At 38.7% G+C, this 21,054-nt stretch overlaps 1 protein-coding gene across 2 annotated transcripts; it reads right to left on the bottom strand.

Moving 5' to 3' along the window:
- Nucleotides 1-3,697: 3,697 nt before the first annotated feature.
- LOC121649188 (homeobox protein orthopedia B-like) lies at nt 3,698-8,015 on the bottom strand. 2 transcript variants are annotated; one of them, XM_041999824.1, is made up of 3 exons: nt 7,883-8,015; nt 7,166-7,566; nt 3,698-5,001 (listed from the first exon to the last, which is right to left on the bottom strand). In XM_041999824.1, the coding sequence occupies exons 1-3, from the start codon at nt 7,917-7,919 to the stop codon at nt 4,498-4,500; spliced, it is 942 nt and encodes a 313-aa protein (XP_041855758.1). In that variant the 5' UTR covers nt 7,920-8,015; the 3' UTR covers nt 3,698-4,497. The 2 variants fall into 2 exon arrangements, with proteins under 2 accessions (XP_041855758.1, XP_041855757.1); XM_041999823.1 differs by having other exon boundaries at nt 7,844-7,988.
- Between the last annotated feature and the right edge of the window lie 13,039 nt (nt 8,016-21,054).

The following is a 21,054-nucleotide window of genomic DNA, read 5'->3' as shown; positions in this document are numbered from 1 at the left end:
GATGTTAGTGTTGATGATGATGGATGTAGGTTGTTGAGATGCAGAGTTGTTATCATGAGAGGCACTCGCTGGTTTCTCACAGCACACTTTCCCTCCAGATGTCACATTGAGTGTGTGTGTGGCTGCTTTAGTGTGTTTGTTCCACAGCAATAGAGTGAAAGAGATGAAATGAGTAACCCACATGTTCAAATTAGACACCAAATCAACTTGATCTATGCTGGATCTTATGAAATTATGTATTCAAAGCTCTTTAACCAATGAAAATTCCTCCTCAGTCTAAACTTTCATCAACTATCACAGTAACAAACAGAAGCAATGAGATACAACAAAGGAGAATTTAGAGACTGATTGGCACAGATGAGACTAATGAACAACTACCTTTAACACTCTTAGGTGCAGACACAGTGAAAAGCAGCTGCCTCTAATGGTCTGAATTGGATTAATTCAAGGATTTTTTAACCTTATCTCACACAAGAATGTGGTTACATTCTCCTCTGTCAAACCATGTGTCACTGGGTTACATCCCTAAGTTCACCAAAACCAGCACACACACACACACACACACACACACACACACACACACACACACACACACACACACACACACACACACACACACACACACACATACATGCACATGCAAGCAGCAGGTGGTCAATGTGTGAGTGAATGAATGGGGACATGTTGAGTGGTAGTAACCTGCCCCACAGTCTAACTAACCAGATAAAAGGTGCAGGACAGAAACACGTCGGTAATTGATTGCTAATTAGTTCTTTTGTCATCTCCCCATTGTGTCATGACAGAGCTTTGCCCCGGGTTGTCTATTCACAGGGTCTGCAGCCTGAGAGCAGGGGAATAAGCATGGTCAGTCCATAATGAGACCTACCCTGAAGCTGCAACGTACAAATACAGAACATTTGATAGTGTAAATGATTGACTTTCTCCCTTGATGCTATCAGTAGCATATGTGTTTTTTATGTGTTTTTCTATTTAAAGTTATCACAGAAATAATCTTACTTATGTCTTATAAGTCTTTCTTATATCTTCCATCTCAAAATACTTTACAGTACATGTTGCAGCAGACTATGTGCCATTTCCACTAAGTTGCTATACCCACATCTCTCTCCCTCTCTCATCAGTGCATGAGAAATTACCTAATGAGGAATGGGTCGCACATTTCCACAAACTCATTAACCCACGAGCGAGTGAGACTAATTGCAGCGTTTGGGTAATGTGATTTCACATCTGTTACTGCAGCCCAGGACACAGTAGTAAGCACAGGGCCGGATTTGGTGGGCTGAGCCACACATAGAACTAGATGTCCCAGATCAACACACATTTAGGCTGACACCAACTGCAGCTCCAGCCTGGATGGGTGGAGCAGCAGTCAGCCTGGCTGTGGTTTAAGCATTTGATCAACTGTTGTGCAGTATCTTGTAATTACATACCTGTGCAAGGTGGGTGGGCTTCCTGCCTTCCTTCTGAGAAAAATGATTGACTCCTGCTTGGATGGTAATGCGGAGGTAAATTTATATGACAAATAGGCGATGAACGTGAGTTATAATGGAAACAATCCAAAAAAAAAAAAAAAAAAAAAGTTGTATATAAGTTTTTCTCTGTTTCTCAGAAGACCCAATTATTTTAAAATATATGTGAGTTAAAAAGGCCTATAAACTATTTTCTGCAGATAAATAAGTGTAACATCTAGTTAATAAGTATTGCTGTAAGTATATATAACTGATAACAACTCATTGCAATTTATTTCCATACATTCACTGTGAATTTAAAAAAGATTTTTTTTTTCAATTATCCTGAGTTTTTTCCTCCCTGGTGAGTTATTTAGCTTTCTTCCTCTTTATAAAATAATAGATTGCGGCCTGATCATTGCATCAACTTGTAAATGTAACAGTATATAAATAAGAAATGTTTTTATTTAATGCTGGAAAACTTCAAACTATCTAACTTAAAGTAATTGCTTTTGACACAATAATAGAAACACTGCTGACTTTCTCACACGCAAACAAATGTAAAGGCACACAGAAATAAATGTATTTTTCTGGGTCTTGACTTGGTTTGGTATTTTCAATAATTCAGTAAATTACTGCAAACAAATTTGTGTTAATAGAAAAGGTGGGAACCAATTGTTTAATATGGGAAAAGGAATATACTTTTGTTAATTATGATTAATCCTTTGTTTAACCTCACTGCATTGTTACAGAAACTCCAATTATAAGTTTACAGGGAGTGGGACTGCTTATGGTAATGCCATATCTCATCAATTACCATCCCGTGACCATAAATTGGCCTCAGCATTGGCAAATGAGATGAGGTTAACACGCTGATTAATTTGAGCTGCTGTGATTTCAGGCTCAAGTTGACACTTATACTCTTTGACACAGACAGTGAGGTCCGCTCACTTTCTTAATGGAAAAATTTTATTTACCTCTTTCAGGGCTGCTACCCATTCAGCAGACATTACATTTATCACCAGGATCATTGAAATTAAAGCAAAGCAAGCACGGTGAGAGGTTTTCTCATTACAAAACTAATTTAAGGAGTTTTAAAAGAATTACTAAATGATCATAAACATACAAAAGCTCAGCAACCTTATACTGTTAATCAGTATTTTCACTCGTGATGTCTGTGTAATGTAATAAGCACTCCAAAAGGTGGGTTTTGTTATAAATTAGAAAAAGTGACTAATGTTAAACAGATTTAAGAGGATAAAGAGTTTAGATTTGTAATTAATCTCCAAGGAAAGCATATGACTTCTAAGACTGGAATTATATTATTAAAGTGCCATTATTTGTCAATATTGCATCCAGTGGTCAGTCCATTGTGCAACTCAAAGGTAAACAAATACAAGTTTATTTTTACAGGTTATTTATTGGTGGGATTTGAACACTTACTTCATAAAAAAAAAAAAAATAAAGGTACCAGGATACATCATCAATCTGTCTCTGATCCATATGCCAGTTTTCTGCATCACTAATCTAATCTAACCTTGAAGAAGAAGCTAAACTGGGATGAGCCAACAAATAGCATAGTGAATGTGAACCATTTAAATTATTGTCAAAAGACTAAATACACACTACTCATTTATCAATTCTTTAGCATTGATATGAAAACAATCTTATTTGATCTCAGAATTTTCGACCAACATCCTTTCCTATAATAACAATAAATATTAAGCTGGTTATAAAAATTACTTGAGCTGTCTTTCAAACATAGAAGTCATAACTTAAAGGCTATGTAGCCAGGTGTGTTTTGTGGAGCCAAAGGCTTGTGTGGTAACAGTCCATCCAGATTGTTCATTTGGATGACCGTCATGGTTAAAAGCAGTGACCGTGATATCACAGCACTGACATCTTTACCTCTGCTACCGCCACCATGACACCAGTCACCCTTCATAAAGTCTTTAACCCTGTCATCCCATAAACTGTGTCAGAAAGAATTTCTGTAGGTCATTGAATACACAAGTTGGTAGAACAAATTTCTATTTTTGACAAGTTTACTGAAATATCGTCATAAAGCTGCTGTTGTGTCACTTAATCGAAATGGATCAAAAGGAAGAAATCTCATGTTGTTGAACACAGTATGTACAAAACGGTAACAAAAATATTTAAATATAATCTATTTAAACACAACGGAGACATACATCATTGTTTTCAGATTCTTGAAAAGTACTTTTATTTGTTTGTTCATGTGAAATTGGTACAAACCCGTCAATGTGGTGCATTTCGATGTAATTTCAAACATTTAAGAAATGTGTCAAGTAATAGCACATACAATAAGTTAAAACATGTCACAAAAAAGACCAGCGTGTACAGCAAGAATGTTTTATCTACACAAAACATCCTAAAACAGAGTAGGCCTACTGAGAGATCATTGTATCTTTTATTAGTTTTTTTTGTATTATTATTAGATTTTTTTTCATTTAGATTTCTGTTCCCGTCTCATGCAGACTGAGGTACACAATGGCCAGCTCAATCTGAGTGGGCACCGTTTTCTCCTTTGATGATTTAATCCACATGCACAGTGCATGCCTGAGACCCAGTTCAATAGGCGTGGTGCATATGTGGATGCCTGTTACCAAATAGTATACCCAATCTTATAAACAACCGTTTGACATAATACAACTTCACCTTAACACAATAGCGAGTGCGTAAAGACACACTCAATGAAAACGTAAATACGACGATTTTTTGGCTCTCAGTATTAAGGGCCTTTATTCTAGAGATCAATAGTTAATAAAATTCTTTTGAGTTAACAAGATAAATAAGCCCAAACTCAAAAGTTTTTTTTCTCCCATTTGTCCCTTGGTGTTGTCCTTTTTATTTCTTTATTATTAAATCACATTCAGTTTGCTTTTCTTGCATTTCAGGCCTCGTTCAGTCGTTTTGATCTAAATCAACAAAAACAGAAAAAAATAGTGCCGCGGGGCGGCGCTGGGAGATGAAGTTGGGGGAAAAGGGGGTCGTATAAGGTGAAAAGTCACTAAGTGAAACTCATGGACACTGTGTGCTCCAGCGCTTTGCGCCTCAGTGACGCGATGCTTGTCCCTCTCCACATGTCACTGTCCGGGGAGCTACACAGTTGCGGGGAACCCGATACGTTCGTGGGACCGGAGAGAGAAGCAGACATTCCTGGAAAAGGCGTCTGGTAGAGGTGTGACTGTAGACCAGAGCCGTTGGAGGAAAGGCCGTTGGAAAGACCCATGGAGTTTGGTGGCGGACCTGGCCCCAGGCTGCACTGTGACAGAGACTGCGCCATGCCTGGCTGACGACCCAGGGCCGGTGGGAGCTGAAGCTGGGAGACACCCGGCATCCCCGTGGCCCATCGCGAATCATTGGCGTGGAAGGAGCACAGACTGTTCTCCATGGCGGCCGCGGCGGAGAACTGTGGCAGGCCCGGTGTGGGGAGCAACGTCCCAGGGGCGCGGAAAACGTTGGTGGTCTTCTTCCTTTTCTTCCATTTAGCTCGCCTATTCTGGAACCACACCTGAAAGGAGCAAAAGAGGATCAGAGGACTGTGGAATATATTTTACAGCTAACAATAATTTGCAACGTGGGGGTTTCCGTATCCACAAACATGGTATTACTAAAATATCGTCCTGCCAGACCATTACACTCTGTGGCGTTTATAGGGCAGCAAAATTCATTAAGGCGTCTAAAGAAAAAAAAATGATTAGATTAGCTTTTATGTGTAACATATATATATATATATATATATATATATATATATATATATATATATATATATATATATATATATATATATAAAGTCATGCAGCCAAACTATAGAGCAAACTAAATTAACAAGTAAATACGGGCTGTACACAACACAGGGATGTTGAGATGTTTCTGTCCAGCAGCCATAGCAATTTATCAGCCGTAAACTGTAGCATGCGGTCTTTATAAACATTAAAAAACAGCTTCTCAAATAAACTTTTGTAAATAACAAGCGTATAATATCCTGACTATGAATGTGAAGCAGCGATAACCCCAAGCACCATTGTGAAGAATTTAATTAATAAAACACATGATTGTTAAAGAGTATATCAGGCTGGCATCCCGTGAGGCTTTACGCAGGAGTGTGTGTTAAACTTTTTTTCTTCAAACGTATTTACACGCAAATAAAAAAGTGTCTTGAAGAGTTTAAATGTAAACCAGCTTTACGGCCTACGTGGAAAATAAATGTGCCCATCTTCCACCACAAACACGGCGACCAACGTACAAAGCTTTGAAAAAAATGAAATCAAATAAAAAATAAATAAATAAAATGCATGCGTTGGGCTTTTTAGAGCAACGTCGGGCTTTATAGAGATTTCATAATCTTCGGCTGTGATTAATGCGCGCGCGCTGCCGTGAGTCGATGCCACCGTATTAAAAGTGAAATCTCGCTCTCATTCCGCTCAACCAGCCGTGAAACGTCGCCCAAACCCATTACACTCGGCGGTGAAAGAAAATGCAATTTCTCATTCCATTAAAAAAAGTACAATATATTCTTGAGTCCTATTAAGACGTCGCTGATGGAGCATTTTAGAGGAGAGAGGCTGTGGAGGCATGCACGGGGCTAACACGCCCACTGAAGGCTGCTCCTGCACAGTCTGCACTAATGTTTACCAACAGCGAGCAGGAGTCGGCATTCACGCAACGGATTGGATTGTGCACTGCTTGGAATAAAGAATTGATTATTAAGGTGACTAATGATTATACTGTTCTTATTGCTTTCAGTGGGATGATTTGCATGAATTTCACATCACTGGTTAATAACCCGTTCCCAGATATAAATAAGACTGAAATTGGCTGATAATGTGTTTGCTTTATTATAGTCTGGTATGTTTCAGACTACTGATTTAAAAATAAGCATTGTATGTGTTATGCGTTTGTCACTTTATTTAGTTTACAATTTACTTAAATGTTGATCTTGTTTATTGTTAATGGAAAGTTCGCGTTTTTCATAATTAAGAAAAAAAAGAAAGAAAACAAAACAGCTTGAAAGGAAAATTTCATAAGATAATGACCACTATTTTGGCCCGCGTAACGTTTTGTTTTTGTTATGGTAAGAAATGAAATAAAATAAAATAAATGAATAAAACAACTGTTTGTTACAATTGTTGGACTTCCATTGTTTTAAATATGTGCATCAGGACACAAAAAGTACTTTAACAACATACATGTGTCCTTCTAAGAAAATTATCCAAAGACTGTTTCAAAATTATTGAATCAACATCAAATAAATGTTTTCGACTGTAAACGAACCGTTTTGCCGCAAATGAGAAACATTTCAGCACCACGGATAGAGCCCTGCATGCTAGACCAACAGCTTCTCTACAGTTTGGATACTGCTTATGGCTATATTAGAAAAGAAAATTAAATGAAATAATTACATCAAGTTTATGTTACTATTGACTATTATTTGAACCCTCAAATATGAAGTAAATATTTGCAGAAAAAAATCCCATGTTGGATATTGTACGGTTATACTTGAAGCAGAAAGTTTGGTTATGGAATTACATGAAGACGATATTTAAAGAAAAAAAAAAAACACTATCCAGAATGTTTATGTGTTTTTCGCAAACATCATCAGATCAAACACAATCAGATCTTAATCCCAAAGCCACACCCTGAAAATATTATTTTCACACAGCACATTTATTCACCTGAACTCTGGACTCAGTGAGGCCGATCCTCAACGCGAGCTCCTCCCTCATGAAAATATCAGGGTAGTGTGTTTTTGCGAAGCTGCGCTCCAGCTCGTTGAGCTGTGCCGGCGTGAAGCGCGTCCGATGCCGCTTCTGTTTCTGCTGGCTCGAGGTCTGAGCGGAGTTCTGTTGCGGTTGTTGTTGCTGCGGCTGCTTCTCTTGCTCCTTTCCGTTCACCTGCATGCCGGCAGAGTTGGATCCCACAGTGGTGATGTCTTCCCCCGGCAGAAGAGTGGTTCCCTCTACAGAGTCTGAACCAGGGGCCATGTCTCCTGGATGCCCCTGATCTGGCACTCCACTTCCAAGTCGGCATTTCAGAGCTTCTCTGTGTCCGAGTAGCTCCGCAGCATCCTTCATCCCTGACAGAATAAGGATGGAGGGTGTGAGTAAATACAAGGCACCTTTAAACGAAAGTAGCATGCAATAAGCTCGTATCTTAGATTCACTGAATAAAAATCCAAATAAACTTTATATTGACATAGTTTGATGCGTTCGTTTTTTGCTGTCAGATCATTTTGCTGATAAAGTAGAATAAAGATTTGCTTCGAGTAACAGTACACCACTTAACTCTCAACATAATTAACAACACTGTCTATTTATCTCGTCAAATTTTTGAACAATAAATTAAAATCTTACACTGGAGTTTAGGGCCGGAGTTTAGTGACGATAACTCACCGAGCCGAGCATCCAGGAGGTCGGCGTGAGATAGCATTGCGTACCGCTCCAGGGCGAAAACGCGCGGAAAAAAATCCTACAACTTTGGGACTATTTAAAAAGTATATATGGTCTAAATGAACGAAAATTCGGTTTGTGGTTAAAAAAAGGAGGTCCCTTGCATTATAATGTCCTTTAGAGCGATGGGGAGGCGCTTATTAGTTGAGAGAACCCGTAAGCTTCCTCAAACGAGAACCAATCAGAGCGGGAGTTTGAAAATGTCAGCGACGTGACTCCCCCTTCTTTTTTTAAGACACACGTGTGCTCGCTGGGATGCGTGTACAGACTCCAACGCGCTTTAACACTACAATTCAATTCTCTGTCATTCCATCCTCTGATTTATTAGCTTTTCATGCTCAAATTATTCCATGTTAAACATCTTAATGTGTTTGTTTAATCTCATATAGCCCGTACCATGGCAGTACTCTTGTGTTTGAAAAAATACACATCTAAAACCCTGGAGCATGCACACAAAGGCTGGTTTTATTTTGATCAAGGATATGGGCGCTCTGAAGTATTTGAACCAAAATAATGATGCCATTAGATATTTGGATATGTGCAAATCTCAATTTTCAAACCACTGTCATTTACAGTGTTTCCAAAATGCAAAAAGAGGATTTAATAATTTTAAAAGATTTAAAACTCTATGTCATTAGAAGAAAATGAGAACGCGTTTTCTATGTACAGGATTCCTGTTGAGTTATATTTAAAAATAAATAAATAAATAATAATAATAATAATAATTATATATATATATATATATATATATATATATATATATATATGAGTTGAAATAGATAAGCCTTTTAACAGCAGACCTCCTCTCAGTCCCACAGAGCCCCGCTTCCCTCCCGTCCTTGGATTACAAACAAAACAAATATAGCTCCCATTCCCCCATGGCAGGTGATTTGTGGAGACAAATCGAGGAAATAAATAAATAAACGAGTACAGATGGATTTAAACCCCGTTAGTCATCGGCCGCTTTAACTCCCATCGACTTTTCATCAGCACGGGTGCAATTAAAGGTATTTAGGCCTGTTTGGTTCAAACAAACTCAGACGTGGTGGACTCTAAACGATTGTTCCCCTTTAGCAGCGCTCCATGAGTAGGTCTATTATACAATTAACAGGACATCCATTGATCTGCGCTCTGCTCTTACATCTCCAGACAGTGCTGGTTAGAGAAGGCTTTTGGCAGATGTCAGGGGGAGCCTGGTGAAAAGACCACCGCCTGGGACTAAATGGTTTTCTTTGCAGCCGCACAAAGAAGGCGTCCGAGCGAGGACTCGTCTCTCTCCTTAGCACCGCATGCAGGCAGCTCATATTTTATGCTCCTCAACAACAATCTGCCGGGACGCAGGGAAGTAGCCTGTATGTGGCACAGCGTGAAAGTTAAGGATATGGACTGATGGAAGGTCTATTGAGATGAGGAAAGCTGTTACCATATCCCAGAGGTTCAAGAGAAGTAATCAGCTGCAACAGAGACTCGATTCGTTTGATTCAGACGTGTAGACCAGAAGAGAAAGAGAGAAGGATTCTCTGTGTTGGGTGTTGTCAGGCCTTGCCCGCGTTTAAGAAGGGCCAGAGCCAGGACAGATGGTCTGTATGCTTTTGGAAAACTATGCTTGGTATCCGATTAATGTCAAGTAGACAATAGCAGTAAATAGCTTTAAAAATAAATAGTAATAAAAAAAAGTAGAAGAAAAACAAAAAGAAAAAAGTTTAAATGAACTAATGAACAGCTATACATTTTAAGACTGCATTAATAGGTCAATTGTGATGCACTGGTGTAAAGATAATTCTCTTTAAAAAGACATTTTTATTTGATTCCAGGATATATCACCCTGTGTTATCTTTATAAACAATTTAGAGAAGATTTCGAAAATGACTAAATTAACCTAAATAACTCGTAATACTGTCATTATGGTTGTGTATTGGAGCTTTTGTCTTTTCTACCATGAAAAATTATTTAGAATAAATTTGTTTAATACAATAGTAATTTGTTTAACACAAATAAATAAATAAATAAATAAAGCTAAGGCAAGAGAAAAATCATTGCGCTTTGTTAGCAGCTCGGATGGTGAATCCCCTCAGCTGTCCGACCCGCAGACTGTAACTTATTGCTGTAATAAGAGGAACCCACTTGAAATGGGTCTATGTCTCACTCAGTCTCCCTAACTGGACCACATCAATCTTCCCCAGTAAAAACACGCTCACATACTATCCTCCCGGGTTAATGCGGCGCATCTGAGTGCGGAACGGCTGTTTACACGGGAGGAGACACTTTTAATGGAAGCGCACCGAAAACAAATGCAATTTTGTAGAGCAATTTCAAAGATCAAGAGTTCCGTGTCCACCCTTTCCGCATTTTTTCCCTTTGGCAATCAAACTGCGTTAAATCCATTGCTCATATGGACCTTTGCAGAACAGGTTAGAAACAAATGAAGGCAGATGCTGGGATGATTCTTTATACCAAAACTAAATTGTAGCATTCTGGCCAGGAGGTGAGCTGGCTGTTTCTTATCCTCAGACCTTTCGCATCGCCTTGCAGGCATCTGCATTCAGAAATCTAAACGGAAAATCGATTTTCCATCTGCAGAACTGGCCCTGTAACAAATCATACTGTAGTTTTGTGCAGCTAATTTGACAGTGTGAGGAATAAGAAACACACCAATAAGTGCATTGCATCCCAGCACAAGAGAGTCACAGACAGGCAAACCCATTAGAGGCTTTCCTCTTTGGCCACCCAGCCCGGCTGCGCCACTCTGCGCATCTCATGCCCCAATTAGGCCCGTTTCCCTCCGCCTGGTGTCCGCTGCTTGATGCGGTGCACAGAGTGGTAATCACAGCATCAAATAAAATAATCAGCAAAGAAGAGCGATTTCCTTAATGAGAAAGAAGAAGCGCGTGTCACGAAGGAGGTGATGCAGTGGCACCATGAGTGTATTTGTGAGTGTGTGTGTGTATTTTGGGGGGTTATTAAAATGGCAGTGAAAGCCACAATAGATGTCATTAACACATTGGTGTTCAAAGTCTCATCAGCTTTGAAAATGTCTTATTACCTTTGCTGTTAATATTTGACCCCATGCTCATGTGGTTTATTTTTAGGATGCTCTGATCATCTCATTAAGAGAAGGGCCAGTTTGACCAGTCTCAGGTTGAAGTTAAAGACATGCCTGGCACAAAGACACAGTAACCTAAATGAAACCATAGCATGTATTATCATGTTTATAATTTATTTTTAAAAATTACACCCATGAAATAATAAATGTCACCTCAAGTATATGTTTGTGGGTTTCTGTGGCTCAGAGACATTAACTTTTGAGAGCAATAAGCTTTTTACTACCAAAAAAGCACCAAAAAACTGCATACTAGTAAATCTTGGTTCAAGTTGCTTTCTTCAACCAATGTGCTGGTCAATTTATTTGAAAAAGCTGAGACTTTTCTTCTGGAAACCACTGTGTAGTAAAACTAACAGCAATGCTGTGATGACTTGTTAACTATTGTTAATTCATTGTCCACATACAGATGGTCAGTACTAATTTAATTGCTGCAGAGATGTCCTTTTAGTCATCAAAAGATTGTAAACATTTATTGGATGTCTCATCAACCAAAAGTAGGTGGCAATGAATCATAATGGTACAGTGCACTGCACAATCTGCATATATGCCCAAATCCCAGTTAGTTATTTATTAAGTTCTCATTTATGGTTTACTAAAACCCAAGGAGCTTGAGCTATGGTAGAAACTTAATCCAAGAACCCTTTTTTATTCATTTCTTTTCATCGACATTTCATTAACTGACATTCCTGCACTTGAATTAAACTAATTAAATATTGCATAAAAATACATAACTGGTGTCAAATGTGATATCCAAACTTTATTTTTCTTTCTGAGGACAGGATATTTTGGAAATGCTGTGTTTGAGGCTAGCAGAAACAAATCTCATTTGAAATCTGTTTTGACAGCTTATTGGTTTAAAGTACTGAAGTTCTGCAGTAGTTTATGGATAAAAGCTTCACTCCACCTTATCACTTATCATTAGAGCTAGTGTAAAACATAATTGCTTGATTGTGCTACTTTTATTGCAACTTAGTTTGATTTCAACTTACAAATGTCAACATCATAATTAATTCTATTTTAACTAAATCTTCGCAACGGTTTTTACATAGCATGAGTAGCAAACAGCAAAAACATCTGGAACTGGGAAAAAATGAAAAGGAAAAGAACAAGAAAAACTAAAGAAATTACAATAAATGAAAAGATAATAGAAAAATGATATATTTGCAATAAATACATTAAGAAATTTTAAACATGCACAGTAATAAATCAGATTATGCAAATGTGTTAACATATTTATCTTATTTCCACACTTTTTCTTTTTTAGATTTCTCTTCCTTATTTTTAGTCAGCATATTTTATTGATCCCCATTCTTTTTTCTTTTTATAGTGTCTAGTATTAAAAAAAAGAAAAAAGACAGAAAATAAGGCTTTGGTTTTGTTTTATTTCTACTGTGCCCCAAGTTATTTTGGCTTCTCCAATTTACCCCCACTCCTGCCTGACACCTTGAAATTCCCTCCAGTTCTGCTCCAGCTATTAGAATATGTTCTTTCTTAAGTCCAGTCATTAGAAGGTCTATTACTGTGGCTCCATCATTAGGAACCTGTAATGCATCATTGAAGGTAATGAGAGCCTGAGATTACAGGTGCCAGTGAGCCTAAAACAGAGGAAGAAAGTGTTTTTATACAATCTGGAAATAACATCAAAACAAGGGGAAAACAGCCACATATGAGCTGATATCATATTTAATGTGCCAGATTTTATTTACATAACTATAGGGTTACCTTGTCAGAATGAAATTGATTAAGTAACACCAGATTAATTATTATTTTAATAGTTGTATATGGTGAGAATACCTTGTGATTATCTTTGCAGCAAACAGATATGCATGTAATGCATGTATGCTCATGCACATACAGCCCCTACACACTCTTGTGTCCCTGAAATACAAGATAAAGGGGAGGACTTGGGTCAGTAGTGCTTCTGAGTAGCTTGAAATTAGAAACATGTGCTGGTAATTATGAAACTGCAGCAAAGCCACATCATGCAATTTAATGCCTCAGCAAATTAAAGAATAAATGGGATCAGTCTCTTTGACCTTGCTCGGTCTGACTTGCCGAACTTGATCTACCTGATACTTCAAGTGTGCGACTCACTCACTCTGAGACATGGAGGCACACACTCTTAGGCTACACAAAAAGCAATGCATTAAAACACACACTTACACACAGAGATGGTTGAATTTCTCTGCTGCCAGCCTATTGCAGCATCCCTGTGTTTTCATCGCGTTACTCACCAGTTAGGTTAGTCCCTGCACTTCACAAATCCCAACACTTTCCTATCTATCCATTCTCTTTATCTTCTTCTCCTCCCTCCCTCTCCTCCCTCTTTTCCATCCTCTCCACCACATTTCTGCGTCTCCGCTAAACATGTCGCGCTACCACTCCCAAGATTAATTGATCATCAATTTAGCTCTAATTTGGACCAAGTCAGCTGGTAAATGGGGCAGTTTTCCCTGATTGTTAGTGAAATGTGTGCAAGTACATTGATAAATTTTGATTATTTATCAATTACAACCAAATGAACTAAATCTATTGAATAAATTCTAGCCTGATTGCCATAATAGAGTTTGAAAATATGGCTATTGATAATGATTCCGGCTAATAGTCTTTTCCGGCTGTGGCTGCCGGCTTGTCGGAATGACAACACAAAACTCATTTTTCACAGAATCAGCTGAGTGAGTGCGAGGCCGATCTTTCATTAATCAGACACATTACAGAGCTGATACGCCGTAATACGCGACGCTGTCCTCAGAAAGACTCAAACACTTTGTCATATTTTATGTCAATTACGAGTCATTTCGTTGTGTTCCATCAAGACATCTTGTAATAGTTAACATATGCTAAGGTAAAGCTCCCCTGTCCCGCCCTCCGAAGCTCTGCTGGGGGATGCAGTCTCTCTGTTTGGGGCAGACAGCAGCTGATGATGAAATGGGCCCTGCTCTTAATTTCTTATTTTCCAGGGTTGAGACGCTTATGGGAAGGGTGGGACACGGGCTGTTTAAATGGACCTGCCACCGTGTTTTTCCAAAGTTAATGGAAAAGCAGCTTGCTGGAAAATAGGAGAGGGAAAATGGAATTAGGTTCAGAGGGTTTCACACACAATAACAAGGGATAACTATGAGCTACGGGCCTATTTCCACACAGACATACAAATTAGAGTTGTCATTTCCTCACAGCCTGACGCCATTAACTAAAGATGCTATTTCTGTTTTTTTATTTATAAATTCATCCATAAGGTGGTTGATACAATTGCATGGTTTAAAATGGGATTAAAGAAATTAAGAAAAATCCATTAAAACATGTCCAAACAGCAGCGTAGGACGTTGCATCGTACTGTTCAGTGAACAGCAATGATGTGATGTTAAATGTGTCTTACATTTGCCCTCTCCAGCCGGACTGCTGGGAGGCAGGATGGAGCTGAAATAACTGCGATATCAGCCTTCCTTTTTAATCAATGATATGAGCCCCTCTGCACCAATCATGGCTGCTGGAAGCAACTTAATGATCAGCATTTAGACCGGGCAGGTAAACCGCTGTGCTATGGAGCCAACACAGGGGCCAACTGCAGGTGAATTAACCCAGTCCAGACCTAATATGCTGGTGTCAGCTCTGGTTAGTACATGGCTAACTGTAGCCTGTATTGGCAGTGGCATAGCATCCAACATTGTCTCCCTCATATGCCAGTAGGTAGCTATCTATAATCGATGGCCACTTTTAATTGGACAAGCTGTCTGTTAGTGGACACAGTGGGTTGTGCAGGGGGAGCAACACTGTATTTACCTCATGCTTATTGTAGGTAAATAGGTTTTGGACACTGGGGGTTTCTCTATGAAAGACAAATCAATGCTTTTGCCGTTGAATGAAAATATGATATATTTGAACATTTTGCACACTGACCTTCAAATAATAGATTATATAGTCATAATAAAATTTAACAATTTAAAATATTACGATTTGGTAAATTATTAAAATGCAAACAGGACTTTTTAAATAACTTTTTTTATTTTAAATTAACAAATTGTGTGATTTGCCCATAAAACGTGTTGAACAACCACAATCCTCACAATAAATCCAATAACCAAGAAGTTGCTGCACAGCGAGTGACAATCTTTTCACCAGTGTTCCACCATTTAGAGAATGTCATTCATGCCTAATTGTACCGAAAGTGTTTGTTATATTTAGACATGTTTAATTTTCATAGAATAAGTAGATTTACATTTATTGTTGGATGAAAAAAAATATCTTAACTGATGTAGTCAAAAAATGACTTCATTGACTATTAGCCTCACCTCTAGAGGTCAGAGAAGAGGAAAAATGTGAATTAAATATCTCTAAGTTGGAAAGACCTATTATTGCAGGGTTGAAAGGCTTTTCATTCTCTGTTTACTGTATCGTTAATTATTTCTAAAATTAACTCCAGAAGGGTGGGTTACTACACTGACCAACATGCCAAAGTGGACATTTCCTTTATTAAGCCTCTCGATTTTCACTTCTGCAATCACTGAGCAAAAAAAAAAAAAAAGAAGAAAAAAAAATAAATAAATAAAATAAAATCACCATTTGTGACTTCTTTAAGGTTAAATCTGACCTACATATCAATCTGTCTATTATAACTGGGCAGGGATAATTGGTGATGGTTGTAACCCTCAATCAAATCACTTCACGTTATTGCAGTATTTTTCTTTTTTTTTGGGGGGGGGGGGGGGGGGGGGGGGGATGTTCTTGTTTTTCAAATCAGCAGATTGCTGCGAGAAACTGGAAAGCAGGAGATGGAGGGCCACTGGTGGACATGCTGCTTTTGGCGCAGCCTCTAATTGATATTGAGCGAGCTGCTGGTGAGGAGTGCGCAGGGCCACTGCTGGCTAATCTATGCTTTAATCAGCGTGTGTAATGAGAGTGGCGGCACACTCGGAGAGAAAAGAGACTTACAAGGGACGTCTATCAGAGTCCAGAGGAAAATACTGAGTCTAATTGCCGTGATTAAAGAAAACTATAAGACTTTGGGCATTTAGCAGAAAGAAACGGTTTGGAGGACTATGCTTTCTCTCGGCACCACCGGGACTAAGAACTCCGGCTCTGTCCAAGGTGCTGAAACTGTAGAGCCCAGCAATCATGCCAGTTATATTTCACACAAAAATCTGATCACATTCGCTATGAAGTGTAATTAACACACAAAGTTACTGTTGCAACGGAACAATATGTGTCCATACTGCTAAAAATGGAAGAATACATGCAGGAAGAAGGCAAGCCGTAGACTGAATAGGGAGTGGAACATTAGTAGAGATGTGTGTAGGAACACAGTCAGGCAATTAACTGGGAATTACAGATTAAATACACACATGCACACTCACAATCGTGCACATTGTCTTGCACTTCTTATGATATATCTGATCTTTCACCATATGTACAAAGATTATATATGCAGAGCTTCAGTTGCTCCATCCACACTTAAAGACGAACTTGGAAAACTTTTCTTGTTGCTTACATTGTTAGAGGTGTATGTTGATGAGTAGCAAAATGTTCATTAACCTGTTGGCTAGTATGATTTCGTTCTCTCACGAGCAAAAATTAAGAAAATATGTAACAAAAAAAATGAAAAATGAAAAAAAAAAAAAACAAAACAAAACAAAACAAAACAAACAAACAAAACACACACACACACACACACACACACACACTTCCTAGTGTCAGATGCAGATTGTGTAATTAAGAAACACTTTAAGTGGGTTTGCTTTTACCAAGTGCTGTTGGGTTTTATTGTAAGCCTACATTTGACTTTTTTCTGGTCTGTGGGGATGTCATACAGAAAGTAGAAAACAGCGTGGAGCAGCCGTTCGCCATTTTGCACCCAGCCCCTCAGCAAAGCTGTCTGACAGTCTGCCTGCAGCTGAGATTAGCCTCATCTATCCGGTGTCAGTGACGGTCGTGTCCAGAAATCACAGTATAAACGGGTCTGACTGCGGGGTGTGGGAGAGAGAGAGAGAGAGAGAGAGAGAGAGAGAGAGAGAGAGAGAGAGAGAGAGAGAGAGAGAGAGAGAGAGAGAGAGAGCGCGAGAGAGAGAGAGAGAGAAGGAGGGGGAGACGGAGAGGGAGAGGTCAACTGATTACTCATACAAACAGACTGAAATAGACTGCGGTGCTGTGGGAATGTGCGGAGAGGGGAGAGAGATGGAGGGATGAATTGGGTTTCCATGTGACAGAGACGCCTCACCTCAGCTTTCACCGGCAGGGTCCACTTCCTGTCCTCAGTGCTAACACTTTGTCCTTCCATCAATCACACCTTCATGGATTTATATAGTCTTGGAGTACCCCATATATGAGCAATGCACAGACCTAGCACATTCATATTTTTGCTGTTTTTGTCAACAGACAAGCGCATTGTTTTAAATTCGTAGATTCTATTATCACATCGATGACAAAAGGATCCACCCCCACCCCCAAGAAAATAAGATATCCGCCAGTCAGTGGCAACTTCACAAATGATTGATGGCATTAACTGCAAATAAATCATGTTTTGTTTTGTGCTTTTTGTTTTGTTTTTTAAGGCTGTGAGGCAGCTGAAATTCTTAGGGCACCAAAATTATTAAATTTATGCAAAGTACCTGTAAATGTAAGCGAAATAACTGATGAACCTAGCTGTCGTTAGTTTCACTTTAATCGTCTTATTTAACGGCAATCACATAAAAAATGAAGTGACACGTGAGGAATTTGAAATAAAATGTTATGTGGAGAAAAAATAGGCATATTGCAGATAAACAAATGAATTGAGCTACGAGACATTTTCATCATCAGACCAATATTTCCTATTTGAGTGTTGCTGTTTTTTAAGTAACTTATTGTTGCTGATTGTTTAAAACCTAGCTTTTATAATAAATCATATTTAAATATATAATATTTTATTCTGCAAATTCCAAGTAAAATAAACAAACACTAAAGCTTTCCACTGGTGTATTTGTGTTTACAAAGTGTCCATAGGGAAGGAGAGATGGAGATATCAGGAGCGCTCGCATTTCTGAGGCTTTCTGACAAATAGGCGCAGTTACGCTCCGCCGGTGCACTGCCTGTTTACATAGACCGGCTCCATTTCAGCTCCAGACGTTTATAGACCGTTCATGTGCGTGTTATTTGACGTGCGTGACGGTGTGTGTGTCCACGGATGACCTGATGACCTTGGGAAAGGGTCACCTGAGGGAATGGTGGTCCATCCTGGAGAGGCAGAAGATAAGCCAGAGATTCGTGGACGCAGAGAACTTAAGTACACCTGCCAACCTGGTGAAGTTTTGAAGGTGACTGAGTGATTTTCCCTTGTGCGTCTGGAAATGCCAACGTCTCGTATGCACTTTGCCTCTTCTGAGCTCCCTTGCGCTATTACCGCCTGTTATGGCTCATAGTGGGGAGACCCGGAGCTATTTCCTAGACAAATAAAGTGCCTTTGAAACAGATTAGAGAAATATGTATGAATTTCAGTTTAATTTATTTGATCATTCCACATTATAAAGCAGCGTAGTGCCCAAATGTGATAACAAGTTTTCAGTTCTTTTCATTATGTAAGAGAAATTAGACCTCAATAGGATTTCAGTAGGGCGCGATATTTCCACGGATGAAATGTAATTTGTGGGGAGAATTTGTTGTATCTGTCACAAATATTCCCAATTAGCTGCGAAATTATTTGAGGGTTTCTGCAATTACGACTTAAGCCGGTAAATTTGAAGCTGTGGCTGTCCCTAATTGGTCTAGATTTGATATTTTGCATATTTGCATAATGAGGAAATTGGGAGGAAATTGTGTTCACCCATTTGTGAAAAATTCTATGAATTTTATGAATCTGAAAGCCATCCCCTTGTGGTCGGTGACTTTGCCTGCACCTCCCCGAGGAAGCGCGGGGCGGGCGTGCTCAGGGCACGGTCACGTCTCCGCGCGCGCTCCATGCACCCGTTTAACGCCAGAGACTTAAAGCTTTCTATGAGGGAAATGTTGCAGCAATCTATATTGTTGATAAATTCAAAGCTAAATACATGTTTAGACAGATGCTGAGTGCAGCGTTAAATTATGACTGTTATAACTGTTATAAAGTGTGGACTATAAGAGAATTTGCTTTCTGCTTCTTTTCGCCAATTTATTAAGCATGAGCAGAAGAGTCACGGTTATCTTTTTCCTTTTCTATCAGATAACAAACAATATGCCTGTATGGGTTTTATTAAGAAGCTTTTGATTTTGTCATTAGGTTTATATTAGATAATTCATCCAGATTGGTCTGTGATACTTAATTATGCATTATCATGGTGTGCTGATTGATATTGAGAAAGCTAAGTGTTCTATGTAATTGGTAATAAAGAAGGTAATTTCAGAAATTTGTCCAATCAGTAATGATTATGATTCTGTGAGCAGGTAATGATGTTAACCCTAGTTGCCTCTTCCACAGTCCACCTCTAGCATATCTAATACTGATTATAATAAGCAAGACAAAAAGAGGAAATACCCTTTTCACACACATTATTAAACATATTTGTAGTGTCATATATTAATAAAAAGGTAAAAATTAGTTGAAGAGTCCAACGTCATGTATAGCAAGACACTTCATGATACAGACAGCCTTGAATAAAACATGAATGATCCATCAGGCAGGTAGCACCACTGGTAGAAAGTATGTCCTCCTCATGCGAGGGCTTCAGCCCACTGAGAGCAGTATATCAGAGAGCAGTAAAGAGGGACGCTAAGAGCACTGATGAATGTCTGAGAGATAGATGTGTTAAGTGACCTTGGTACATTACACTCTCCTTCAAAGCTGCAGCAAAGATTGTGTCTTTTCTTTTCCAGGCCAGTTGAGAGTGCATTTATCAGTTATACCTATTATCACTTTTCCAGATTCTAAAGCACCAGATTTAGTCATCAAGTTTAATATGGATGTATATACATGTCATGTGGCCTTTGTGTGCAAATATTTGTGGATGTGTTTGCTTTCTTTGTTTGTTGCTTTTGCTAAAAACCTCCAACAGATTTTCGGGGAGAAAAAGAAAAATGAGCCTTATTAACGCTAAGACCCAAAGGATTCTTTAAAATGTTTGTTTATGGCACAACTGACAGGTTAAAACTCCAAATAACTAAAAAAATACCAGGGGGAAATCAGTAAATATCTTTTGGAAAAATGTTTAAATGATAGTTTATTTTGTCAAAATAGTTAGATCAGTTTTATCCCTAATGGAATAATTACTGCAGATATTGCAAATGAAAAGCAGAGTTGTTTATCTTGTCATCATCTTACATGAAACAAAGGTTAGCTTTTTGTAGTTCCTTAAAAGGTGATATATCTGGGTTCTAAGCCAAAAGCTGAGTTTTATAGATCCAAGTGTTTTACAGTGAAAGGAAAATGTGCATTGAGTCTGTTAGCAGAAACTTCAAACTACAGTTTTGATAAGAGAGAAGAAAGAGCCAAAAACAAACACAATCACAATAATTTATGTGCAGGACATCACACAAAATATCCTTCCTTAATATTCACCGACAGCTCATAAAATCGGCTGCATAATAATTCCACCATTTCATGGGATATTAGACCATAATGACCGCAGTCCACCCCTCTACACCCCACAGCCCTACAGGCTACACACATGCAGATATACACCTCAACCCCTGGGCAGACCAGCGTCTGGGCTAATTTATAGGTGAAAATGAAAGGCAAGCTTAAGGTAATGGCTTTTTAGAGCCATGATATTATTCGCCCCATCACTCTGAAGGTTCAGAAAGAAGATCTTGAAACAAGAAAGAATGTGGAGTAAAGGAGGGAGATGGTAAGGTGTAAGAAACAGAGGGAGATGGCAACTAAACACGTCAACTTGGGAATGTAGGGCTCACAGCACACATTCTTTTTTTTCCAAGGAAAAAACAACAACAACCATGAATGTGTTCCCAATGAATCTACAACAACAAGCCTGAACAAATAGAATCACACTCACACAAACACAGCAGCAACAACAGCAGCAGCTGAAACTGGCGTATTCTACTCTTTGAGTTA

This window comes from Melanotaenia boesemani, chromosome 11 (genome assembly GCF_017639745.1).
Source record: "Melanotaenia boesemani isolate fMelBoe1 chromosome 11, fMelBoe1.pri, whole genome shotgun sequence".
Classification (NCBI taxonomy): domain Eukaryota; kingdom Metazoa; phylum Chordata; class Actinopteri; order Atheriniformes; family Melanotaeniidae; genus Melanotaenia; species Melanotaenia boesemani.
This window is presented reverse-complemented; position numbering and strand designations above follow the sequence as displayed.

Bases quoted from the DNA above. Each gene is read 5' to 3' on its own strand.
- LOC121649188 (XM_041999823.1), bottom strand. From the start codon at position 7,919: ATGCTATCTCACGCCGACCTCCTGGATGCTCGGCTCGGTGAGTTATCG. The intron at 7,567-7,843 runs GTAAGATTTTAA...TTATTCTGTCAG, and splicing joins CTCCGGCCCTAAACTCCAGT to GGATGAAGGATGCTGCGGAG. The intron at 5,002-7,165 runs GTGAATAAATGT...TGCTCCTTTCAG, and splicing joins TCACTGAGTCCAGAGTTCAG to GTGTGGTTCCAGAATAGGCG.